The sequence below is a fragment of the Asterias amurensis genome, chromosome 14 (genome assembly GCF_032118995.1).
Source record: "Asterias amurensis chromosome 14, ASM3211899v1".
NCBI classification, from domain to species: Eukaryota; Metazoa; Echinodermata; class Asteroidea; order Forcipulatida; family Asteriidae; genus Asterias; species Asterias amurensis.
Genome location: NC_092661.1, coordinates 18765351 through 18776564, shown reverse-complemented (window position 1 = coordinate 18776564; position 11214 = coordinate 18765351). Strand labels below are relative to the sequence as shown.

Below are 11214 nucleotides of genomic sequence, written 5' to 3'. Positions count from 1 at the left end.
TTTCCCCAATACTGTTTGGTAACGTGATTGTATTATTGGAGGCTGTGTGTGATGTGGGAGAAATATCAATATTTGTGAACCTTATCGAAAGTCAACATATTCGATATTCAAAATGTTTAAAGGTGTCATTTTCTAAGCTTTGGCTTCGAATTCAAGCATTAATTTGTCTTTTTATTTTCCTTTCGAGACAAAATAATTTACGACATGTTCGTTAAAAAGTCTAAATATTTGGAGCAAATTTTCTCTCGAAGCACATTTAGACGTGTCCATTGTTGTTTTGGTGTTTGTTTAATTCTTGGGGTAGATTGAGCTAGAGTGAAAGCGCATTTTCACCAGGAAAACGATAAAACAAGACGTGACTTGCCAACATGTTTTGTAACCCAGTTCACAATCTGTAAAAGTTTAAGTAGCACGGATGTTATACCTATCTTTGTAATCAAATACGGTATTTATTCTGGTGGGGCAACCAGACTTGACACGCACCGTGTAAAGATGGAATTTAAGACCCGTAATATATTTCGGGTCAAGGTTTCCATCTCTAAAAATGCAATAACCGAAGATTGTCACGGCCTCTAGACGGATATCCAGCTGTTCCTTTAATCTAAACCAGCCCTGGGACGTCAAATGTCATTTTGTTATGAATGAGCAGGCAGGCTGTTTGTGAAAGGTCTCAGACTGACTGTTTCTTTGTTGTTGTTGTTGTTGTTGTTGTTGTTGTTGTTGTTGTTGTTGTTGTTGTTGTTGTTGTTGTTGTTGTTGTTGTTGTTTTTGTTGTTTTTGTTTTTGTTGTTACTGTTGTTGTTGTTTTGTCGTTGTTGTTCTTGTTTTTGTTGTTGTTGCCTGGGGCTTCCAAGCCAAAGCCGCAGTGTATTTGGGCCCCAGTTTGAAAGGGGCTGCCTGCCATTGGTGGAACCCTATAGTTTGGCACCACACAATGCTGATTATGATAAATACTTGAAAATCGTGCAGCCAGTGAATTTGTCATTAGGAATCGGTTCTCCTGCCAAGTTTATGTTCAGCAGATACATTGTGGCAAGTGCTTTGATTAAGGTCTCCTATACACGAAGACTTGAGTCTTTTCAACTATGCAACTTTAATATCAAGGTCGTGTTTCCTGTCTGCAGTTGATGCGTATGTAACACTGACACTCATTATACCAGACTATTTTACAAATCCAAACTCAATTAAGAGCAAGTTCGATCAACGACCATAGTAAACTATAGTTCGACTAACTCTGTTCGAACCCGCGTTAGTCAACGATAGTTGGACCAGTCTAGTCGACTATTCGCGACCATCCACTCGACTCGAGGCTGGTCGAGGTTGGTCGCATCGTTGGTTACCGATATCAACTGGTCATATCACAGTGTGATGCAGGCAGAGAGGACCTGGCAAGTAACACATGGTGTTACCGCAAACCAAGAGGACCAGTTATTCTTAAAATGCTGAAAAGAAGTATGGACTTTTTATGTGTTCACGGTCATCTTTTTCACATGCGGTCGCTAGACTAGTCGTTCGCACTTTTATTTCAGCGCGCATGCGCGTCGTACGTCACGAACTAATTAGTCGACGATCGACCCTGATCGAACTTGCTCTTAGTCTTAGCGGCTGTGGCTGTAACACATGGTGTTACCCACCCCAGGCAGCCTTTACTTTAACACATGCATGATGAAGTGATGACCAAGCCTCAGCCGCAGTCGTAGCTGCTTCACACTGATTTGAATTACATCTAGCCAAGTGTTTTTCTAGTAGCTATGATTCAATACACCAAGTCTGACCCAAAGGTCAAACATGCCAAACGTGTCAAAAACAACCCATTTCTCTACAACATTTGTATTGTTGTTATTTGAGTAACAACTAGTATTTGTGTGTAATTGTTATTTAAATATGTGAAAATGCCACGAAATCGTTGAATGTACACCTTTTTAACAGCCCATGCGGAAGCATAAAAAAAACTCAGCTTACAGTACTATCGAAGTTCATCGGAGCCAAAGATGTGTAACTTGGCATTTACAATCAAATAGTGTAATTTGAATTCGGCATGTAACATAGGCGGCACTGTTTTATTGTTGATTGGTTTCGGGTAAGGACTGTTCCCCCATGATGTACTATTTGTTCTTGTTAATAACACCTATGCTAACAATGTGTGTTTATTTTAGGCTAAGTGCATAAGACGAAGCTACTGTTATAAACCATTAGGCCTTGTTTTTTTTAATAAACCCTATACGCTAAACTGATTGGACTTTGTCCTTTACCTTCGACCAAATTTACCTTTCTACACGCTTGGTGATCATGTGGAAATAAAACAGCACAGTTTATTAGCGACAAATAATAAAACATTATATTTGCAGATAAACATCTACATGTGCTAAACATTTCCTTCATCCATAAAGGCATGAAGACAACAACTTGTTTCCACATTTCCCCCAAAACGTGGCTCAGACCATGCTCAGACGAACCTTTCACATTATCAGCATGAGGGCTATTATTATAAGCTCAAGTAAGTTCATATTATGTCCAACAATATTTTTTAAGAATTAAGCATTTATTTAGATTGTGAATAAACTTGCGATTGCTCAGCAACTAAAACTTAAATAAACAAAACAGGCGCTGTTTGATTACTGTATTTAACAAAAAAATCAAGAGGAGAGTGCAGAAACACTCACAAGGTTGTGAAAATGCAAGACTTTTGCTAGATTCGTTCATTGAAACATACTGCTGATCAAATACGGACCTATTTTTGATAGCAATCTCTGATATCTTATTTGCTTCTACCTGAACGATGTTTGTTGATTTAGATTGTATGTGTGTGGTGGGTCAATGGGTCGAATGAATTCAAGATATCATTTTATCGTATTACTCGGTACCACGCTATGAGCGGCGTTCTGGGGTCACAATGTCAACTTGGATCTCACCTCAAGTAGCAAAACCTTGCTCGTGATGTAACACCCATAAACTCTATTATTGATTAGACCCGACATTCATGTTTTTTTTTGGCATTTGTGTGTCACAAACATGCAACCACTCGTTGAACTCAAATGAGGAATTTGACGTGCAGACTTGGCGGCAGCTCAGCTACGGCCCTATCTACTAGTCGCGTCATTAAATGTTTAAAGGAACACGTTGCCTTGGATCGGTCGAGTTGGTCTTTAAAAAGCATTCGTAACCGTTTTTTATAAAATGCATATGGGTAGAAAGATGTTGTAAAAGTAGAATACATGATCCACACAAACATGCCTCGAAATTGCACGGTTTTCCTTTTACCTCATCGACTAACACGGTGAGCCATTTTGGGGAGTCAAGTTTTTGACTCCCATAAACGGCCGAACGTGTTAGTTCGCACAGTAAAAGGAAAACCCCGCAATTTCGAGGCAAACTTGTGTGGATCATTGTATTCTACTTTTAAAACATCTTTCCAACCATATGCATTTTATAACAAACGGTTACAAACGTTTTTTATAGACCTACTCGTCTGATCCAATGCAACTGTTCCTTTAAGTAAAGTATGCCATTATCAACACACCCTTTGCGTTCAGTCGTATTCTGTAGTAACCTCCAGCCAATTCGGATTCTGACTCAATGCTTAAAGGCACTGGACACTATTGGTAATTGTCAAAGACTAGTCTTCTCACTTGGTGTATCTTAACATATATGCATAAAATAACAAACCTGTACAAATTTGAGCTCAATTGGTCGTCGAAGTTGCGAGATAATAATGAAAGAAAAAAACTATTGTCACACGAAGTTGTGTGCGTTTAGATAATTGATTTCGAGACCTCAAATTCTAAATCTGAGGTCGCGAAATCAAATTCGTGGAAAATACTTCTTTCTCAAGAACTACGTCACTTCAGAGGGAGCCGTTTCTTACAATTTCTTTATACTATCAACCTCTCCCTGTTACTTGTTACTAAGTAAGGTTTTATGCTAATAATTATTTTGAGTAATTACCAATAGTGTCCACTACATTTAAATAATAAGTTTAACAAAGATGGTTTAATTTACATAATAATAAATTGGTATCAACTAGTTATTTACATAACATAAAAAATAGATAATTGTTTGGCCACCTCTGTGTGAATGCGTTAAGACAGTGTTTAAATTCCAGTTGCAAAAAAAACACAGTTCAGTTAATTCAAACTGATGATAGTACTCCTTTGTTTAAAGTTTTTTGTGCATTTCCTTTGCGACTTCTTTCGGCTTAAAATACAGCTCCTTCGTCAGTGTCGATACAAAACATGGCATTTGTTTCTTCTGCGTCATAGACGTGTTTTGTGATCTGGATTCATACTGAAGCGCCACCATGCGGTTGACAAGAGCTAGCATTCTTGTGATTTCCCAAATTTCGCCATAGGCGTTGAGAACTTTAACAAGGGATTGGATGAACCAGGCTCCGGCGGTACCGTTTCGCCACGATGCGTAACCTGTGAAAAGTATAAGAAACATGTGAAGCAAGTTTGTGTTATGCATTGCTTGATGAACCAGATCATATCAGTCGTTCATATCAGCGGTTCTACTACAACAAAGACACTAACAGCTAAAACATATTGATAATGTGATTTTCAGATAAAACTTAATTGAGAATTTACGTCTGTAGAGGGCCTATTATAATTTTAACTGGCGCATAGACCTTTACGCAAATACCGGGGCGCGCACGTAAAGCTTGGAATTAGGTGCATTGTGGTCTTGCTGGTATCCAAATTTTATCCATATCTATCCCACAATGCGCCTCATTCAACAGTCTGCGCTTGCGCATTGGTATTTGCGATAAGGTCTATTGAGTTTGAGCTTTCCTTGTAAACGCTTACGCAGACTATTTCGCTTAGAAATTCATGCTTCGTAGAAATAAGCAGGAAACAAGACAGAAATGCTACATTATGTGACATGGTATTTTGGCTGGTAACCTTAGTCTAGTAAGCAATATGTTGTTGTGCATATAGCATATTGGTGTGTTTAAGCAGCGTTAGGAAATTGGGCCCGGGTCGTTTCTAATTCTTCTTTGTAGAGGTCAGCTCTTGGCATTTTTTTGTATTTGTTAATTAGAAATAGACTGCAATCATATTGCCAAGTTTCGTCACTTGCGATATTTGCCTTTTTTAATGCTTTAAATTTGTTAAATTTGTTTAGTTTTTAGGTTTTTTTACCGTCTGGGGAAGAGTAAGCTAACAGGAAATCCGCCTCCACTGGAATAGTATGAGCCTTTTCGTAGGCAATCAATGCGTCCGTTTCATCGACGTCATCTATGTTTATAGCAACGCCCTGGTCCACAAGGCCTCCTCGGCAAGCCTTTTAAGAAACACATAGGGACATCGTAAATTATCTTGAGCGGTGATTAGTTTCACAATAATCTAGCGTGTGACTTACCATTTTATATAAAATGAAAAGGCACACCCGACTGTTTTTTCACTTTTCTGAGACAAAATCAATCCTTAAATTACCTGGAAAATGAACAGCTTGGGTTTGCCGATCAAACCCTGGCAATGGTCTCCACGGAACGGCGTGGTGATCTCGCTTGCGTTCATGGGTCCATCCGTGCCGTAGATCTCGCCTTCGTCCCCATGCGTCATCACGGCGACTAAGAGACAGTCCGCATCACTGTGGTCGTCTCTGCTTACTGAGGAAAGTGCAATTATAAATAACATTTGTATCAAACACCCTTTGTAGCAAACAGTTGCCATTTTCAATTAATAAAAAGTCGTCATTAAAGACAGTGGACACTATATTGTCAAAGATTAGTCTTCACAGTTGGTGTATCTCAACATTATGCATAAAACAACTAACCTGTGACAATTTGAGCTCAATCGGTCGTCGAAGTTGCGAGATAATAATGAAAGAATAAAAACCATTGTCACACGACGTTGTGTGCTTTCTGATGCTTGATTTCGAGACCTCAAATTCTAAACTTGAGGTCTCGAAATTAAATTTGTCGAAAATTTCTTCTTTCTCGAAAACTACGTTACTTTAGAGGGAGCTGTTTCTCACAATGTTTTATACTATTAACCTCTCCCCATTACTCGTAATCAAGAAAGGTTTTATGATGATAATTATTTTGAGTAATTACCAACAGTGTCCACTGCTTTTAACTTAATTAACAATTAATAGATAATTACGTTCCCATTTGTATTAGAGATGTCTGTTATTTCGAACCTCACCCTTCGAGCCACTGCCACTTGGCTCGATTTCAAAAAGCACTATTAAAGATTCATCCCAAGATGAGTTGTCATTTTTTTTACAAAAGTTGTGTAACATCACACGTTGCTTAGCACTTATTGATGCATTCTTTAAGATCAATTTAAACAGCCAATAAAGGATGATCTCAAATATATAGATATGACAGTCTTCTATAATAGCTAGAGTCCATAGGAAACATGGCTATTTGATGTGGAAAATAGCGCCCTCAATTTGCCAAAGCTGGATAACTGCCGTTCAAACCCAATTATGGGAAAATCGTCACTGGCGTCAATGGGTCATTGTAACTAATAGATAAGCCGTTTTTGACTCTCGGCTGAAAAAGCCGCTTGGCCGGGTGCATTTTTGAATCGAGTTATTTATTACTAAATGCAAATTTTGAGAGTTAAATGGTTATTAACCGGTTATTAACCGGTGTCTGTGATGTCTATTTGGCCATAAAAGGGTAAAAGTTGAAATATTTAGATCATCCTTTATTGGCTCTTTAATGTAAAATCGGCCCGATCTCATTAATTTTATTATAAGACGCTCGTCGTGTGCGTTTACAAAAGCTGATTTTTGTTTACTCACGTAGGTGCATCAAGTGTCTTATCCTTCCACACGTAAGGTCCTCAAAAGTCTGAACTAAAAAGCCCAAGTCCTTTAAAGTGCTGCTTAGTGGGTCTACATCGATTGCTGGATTGGGACGATTGGGCATATCAGAGCACTCTTTGAAATTCTCATTATTGATTAATACCGCCCTTCCTCGTTGGCGGTACGTCATATCGTAGCGGTAGTCTGCCAACAGTGATGTAGACAGTGCAGGTTGTTTTAAGTCGGCTTTGTCTTCCATACTTTTATCATTTGAAGTCAGATGTGTAGGTGGTGGCAACTTTGGTTTTGAAGATGGCTTCAAGTGAAGTTTTGAAACGAGTTTTCTGAAAGAGATATCGTTTTAAAAAGGTAGAATGGGTGGATACATTTTTTTAATAAGACATTACTTGTTTGTAGTGTAAATAATGTTGTATTTAATACAATACCAGTTTAATGCCTATACCATAGTCTACTTAAAATTTACCTGACTGATTTCAGTTTCTTAGCGTATCCCTCGTACGTATCATCTGATGTAATCATGTCGTCATTTGAGTCTGCCCCTTCACGAATTTGTCCATTTTTGTGTGTGTCCACCTCTTGAAAAAAAAGAAGAGTAAATACCAAAATGAGGCCAATAATTTGGCTTGAAGGCACTGGACACTATTGGTAATTACTCCAAATAATTATTGGCATAAAACCTTTCTTTGTGACGAGTAATGGGGAGAAGTCGATGGTATAAAGCACTGTGAGAAACGGCTCCCTCTGAAGTGCCATAGTTTTCGAGAAAGAAGTAATTTTCCTCGAATTTGATTTCGAGACCTCAGATTTAGAACCTGAGGTCTTGAAATCAACCATCTAAACTCACACAACTTCGTGTGACAAGGGTGTTTTTTCTTTCATTGTTATCTCGCAAGTTCGACGACCGATTGAGCTCAAACTTTCACAGGTTTGTTATTTTAAATGCATATGTTGAGATACACCAACTGTGAAGGCTAGTCTTTGACAATTACCAATAGTATCCACTGCCTTTAACCTGCAACCGGCATTTTCAAACCTTAGTGTTGGTTTCACTTTGTGGTGCGGTTCGTTTTAGTGTTCAAACAGAAAACAGTGTCATGGTATAATTGTGACAATGCAACAATAAAACTGTAAACCGTTTCCTCCACCATGCAGTTATCTGCAGTGCATTCCGAGGCTCTTTTAGATCCAACAATCATGAAGTCTTTCGGAACCATTGAACAGCCACCAGCTGCCTGTCTATGCTGAGCACCCCAGAAATACGAACTGAGTTTATGACCGCAGCGTGGCCCATTGTTCTCAAATACTACGAGTCATTTTCACTTTAGAAAACGTGATTATTAATAATTTATTACTGCGCCATAATTAGTTGGACTTTATTATCTAATCGCTGCATGATAAGACAGTGATGATGCCTGTTTATTGATATTGTAGTTTACATGTTTTTAAGTAAAAACTGTCTACTAGATTGTAAATAGATGCGATACCGAACTAGATGGAAACACAAACTAGGGGAAGTCGACACCCATGCGTAGTGCATCCGTGGTAAGATTGGTGTCGCTTGACATCTTGCTGCTTGATTATTATAGACTCGTGCTCAGACAAAACTTTGTTTGGATATTCGAATATCAAGAACATAAAAAAGGTAGAAATTCCGGCGGGGCGACCGAGCAAAGTTGAATTAAAAAGTTTGTTAAATTGTCTATCCCTTCTATCCAAATAATGTCCAATGTGCGAGGCTGGGTACCTGGCTGAGTTAAATGCCGGTGCCAGCGATTGAGTTCAGTTCTGGTGTCGAAACACAGCATCTAGCGTGTGTGGACCATGGAGCTATATATAGAATATATCCATCTACGGTGTGGACACTTATGATTAGAAGGACCACTTTCAAAAATATTATAGACTTATTGTTTGAAGCTGGGACTGCTTCAGTCACATCTTCTTCTATGTGGACATTAAGTCAGACATGTGATTTCTAGGAGTTTTCTTGATTTCATGATTTTCCTTAAACATTGAAAGACATTGAAAGACATAAATAAGTCGCCCCAATAGTTAGAAACGAATAGTCGTTGTGTCAAAAATGCAGTTTTGTATTTCTGGGCAGTCCCTAAACCCCGTTGATTTTTAAAATCTCAGAGGTTATTCTGTGTTACAAATAGGAGAACCCAGGCCTGGAAGCCATTTTTTAGGAAATTTCATGGTCGTTAACTTTTAACTCTTTTGTAATTTTTCTGCTAATAATATATACATAGAGGTTACAGAAAATTTGCGACCAAACCATTTTATAGTCCACGCATAATTTTCCCATGAGTTGAGCTTGCGAATGTATGACGTTAAAATAAACATGCATGAAGCTGGAGTTGATACAGTGAATCTTGGGCAGTGTACACTATTGGTAATTACTCAAAATAGTTATTAGCGTAAAACCTCACTAGGTAACGAGTAATGGGGAGAGGTTGATAGTATAAAACACTGTGAGAAATGGCTCCCTCTGAAGTGACGTAGTTTTGGAAAAAGAAGTAATTTTCCACGAATTAGATTTCGAGACCTCAGATTTAGAATTTGAGGTCTCGAAATCAAGCATCTAAAAGCACACAACTACGTGTGACAAGGGTGTTTTTCTGTCATACTCGCAACTCCGACGTCCAATCGAGCTCAAATTTTCACAAGTTTGTAATTTTATGCAGAGGTTGAGATACACCAAGTGAAAAGACTGGTCTTTGACAATATTACCAATAGTGTCCACTGTCTTTAATTCCATAGTTGTCTTTATTTAGTATTTTAAACAAACATTTCAAATACATACGATTCATTCTACTTACCTGTGCTCGATCCAACTCCTGCAGTTTCCTCACCACAAGTCCCGCTGTCTGGAGAAAAATCAGTCATTTCTACTTCAGTAGAAACTATAGTTTGTACTCGAGTAGAAATTTTAAATGCAGCTGGATTTTCCGAAAAATTAGGTTTGATTAAGTTGACCTCTCTTTATATAAAAATGAAAGCAATGTCCGATCGAAAGCAATATTGCGACACTAACGGAATGGAGTGATTCTCAATTATTGCTGGTATACCCGTAGCTAGTCAGTCGATGTGTCATTTATTTACAGTATACGTGACTTCTTATTCTTTTTTTATCAGGAGCAGAGACCATTAAACAAAATATATTTTTGTGTAGGTTTTTTGTGATGGTTTTATTCCCTGTCGATTTTCATCAAACTCGTGTAGTGTGCATGGAGGCATGTATGATACGGTGGGAAGGGCCGCTTGGCACGGTTTCTAGTACATGTTGTGCTCTTGTTATCGGTGTACCCTCCTATTTGTCTTCATTGTGTGTTGGAATCTTAGGAATTCTTTACATTTTAGGTTGGGTATTAACTTCGTGAAACTGGACACATGTCATTCTGTCTTCAAACTGAAGATAGAATGATCTGTGTCCAGTTTCATGGATCTGTTCACCACCAAATTCTGCGCTTATGATCACCGTTCTCTGCTTTACGTCCAAACGTTAAATTGCGCTAGTTGTGTAAGCATAGAATGCCTGGTATAAACCGAGTATGCACGCACCCATAACCCGCAAAAGCCAAAATTCACTGGTAATCTATGAAACACGCTTGATGTAAGCACATAACTCCCTGCTTCCGCAAGAAGTGCCTTTTCTTTGTTTACAGTAAGCAGATCCATGGAATAGACCGATCCATTACGCCCCGCCTCCTTACCAGTTGACCAATCACAGCCGCGAAACCCGATCACCATTAGTGCAATGATCGTCAAACGGTTCAAATGGTGATCAGATTTCGCGGTTGTGATTGGTCAATGATACTTGGGCCTGGCTTAATGGATCGGTGTATTGGGCCCTGAGCCTCACGTACAGTCGTACACATTGACTTTTTTTTTTTAGGGGGGGGGGGGGGTTCCAAGGTAGTAGAATCAACTTTGTTTGAAGACAGAATGACCTGTGCCTAGTTTCATGGATCTGTTCACCACCAAACTCTGCGCTATGATCACCGCTCTCTGCTTATGTCCAAAGGCTAAATTTCTGCGCTAACTTTGTAAGCGTAGAATGCCCGGACCGTCATGACTGTCCGGCAGCCCCCATCGGGCATGCGAAAGTCACTTGAAAATTTTCCCGTTTTAGCTTTATAATAAAGATTTAGCCCTTCCCACACCACTCTCTGTCGCCACTCTTCTCTTCTGCTTTAGACCTTGGCACAGTGTGATACTGTTCCTTTACTTTGTCGCCCCCCTTTTTCGACAGTTGCCCCGCCCTTCTAAGTTAAATATAATGCAGTTCATTATTAGACATTATACATTTTTTTAAAAATAATAAAAAAGTTTTTAATTAAATAAATTGGTTAAATTATGTGTCAAGAAGAATGTTTTCATTATATTTTATATTTTTAATATATATTTTCTTAAGCATGTAGTACAGAATATTTTTAA

General features: G+C 38.6%; 1 protein-coding gene across 2 annotated transcripts; it reads right to left on the bottom strand.

The window, feature by feature from the left end:
* Positions 1-3466: 3466 nt before the first annotated feature.
* On the bottom strand, positions 3467-10371 carry LOC139947197 (caspase-3-like). Of its 2 annotated transcripts, XM_071945065.1 has the most exons (7): positions 10231-10371; positions 9597-9644; positions 7241-7352; positions 6754-7100; positions 5433-5608; positions 5139-5280; positions 3467-4418 (listed from the first exon to the last, which is right to left on the bottom strand). In XM_071945065.1, exons 3-7 carry the CDS (start codon positions 7294-7296, stop codon positions 4156-4158), a joined length of 984 nt encoding a protein of 327 aa, XP_071801166.1. In that variant the 5' UTR covers positions 7297-7352; positions 9597-9644; positions 10231-10371; the 3' UTR covers positions 3467-4155. The 2 variants fall into 2 exon arrangements, with proteins under 2 accessions (XP_071801166.1, XP_071801165.1); XM_071945064.1 differs by lacking the exon at positions 10231-10371 and having other exon boundaries at positions 9597-9751.
* Positions 10372-11214: the final 843 nt, after the last annotated feature.

What these genes read in the sequence shown, in the direction of transcription:
- LOC139947197 (XM_071945064.1), bottom strand. Translation starts at nt 9,663, where the DNA reads ATGACTGATTTTTCTCCAGACAGCGGGACTTGTGGTGAGGAAACTGCA. An exon ending in AAGACACTTGATGCACCTAC is followed by an intron (nt 5,609 to 6,753) that starts GTGAGTAAACAA and finishes CACTTTCCTCAG; the next exon opens with TAAGCAGAGACGACCACAGT. An exon ending in CCAAGCTGTTCATTTTCCAG is followed by an intron (nt 5,281 to 5,432) that starts GTAATTTAAGGA and finishes GTTTCTTAAAAG; the next exon opens with GCTTGCCGAGGAGGCCTTGT.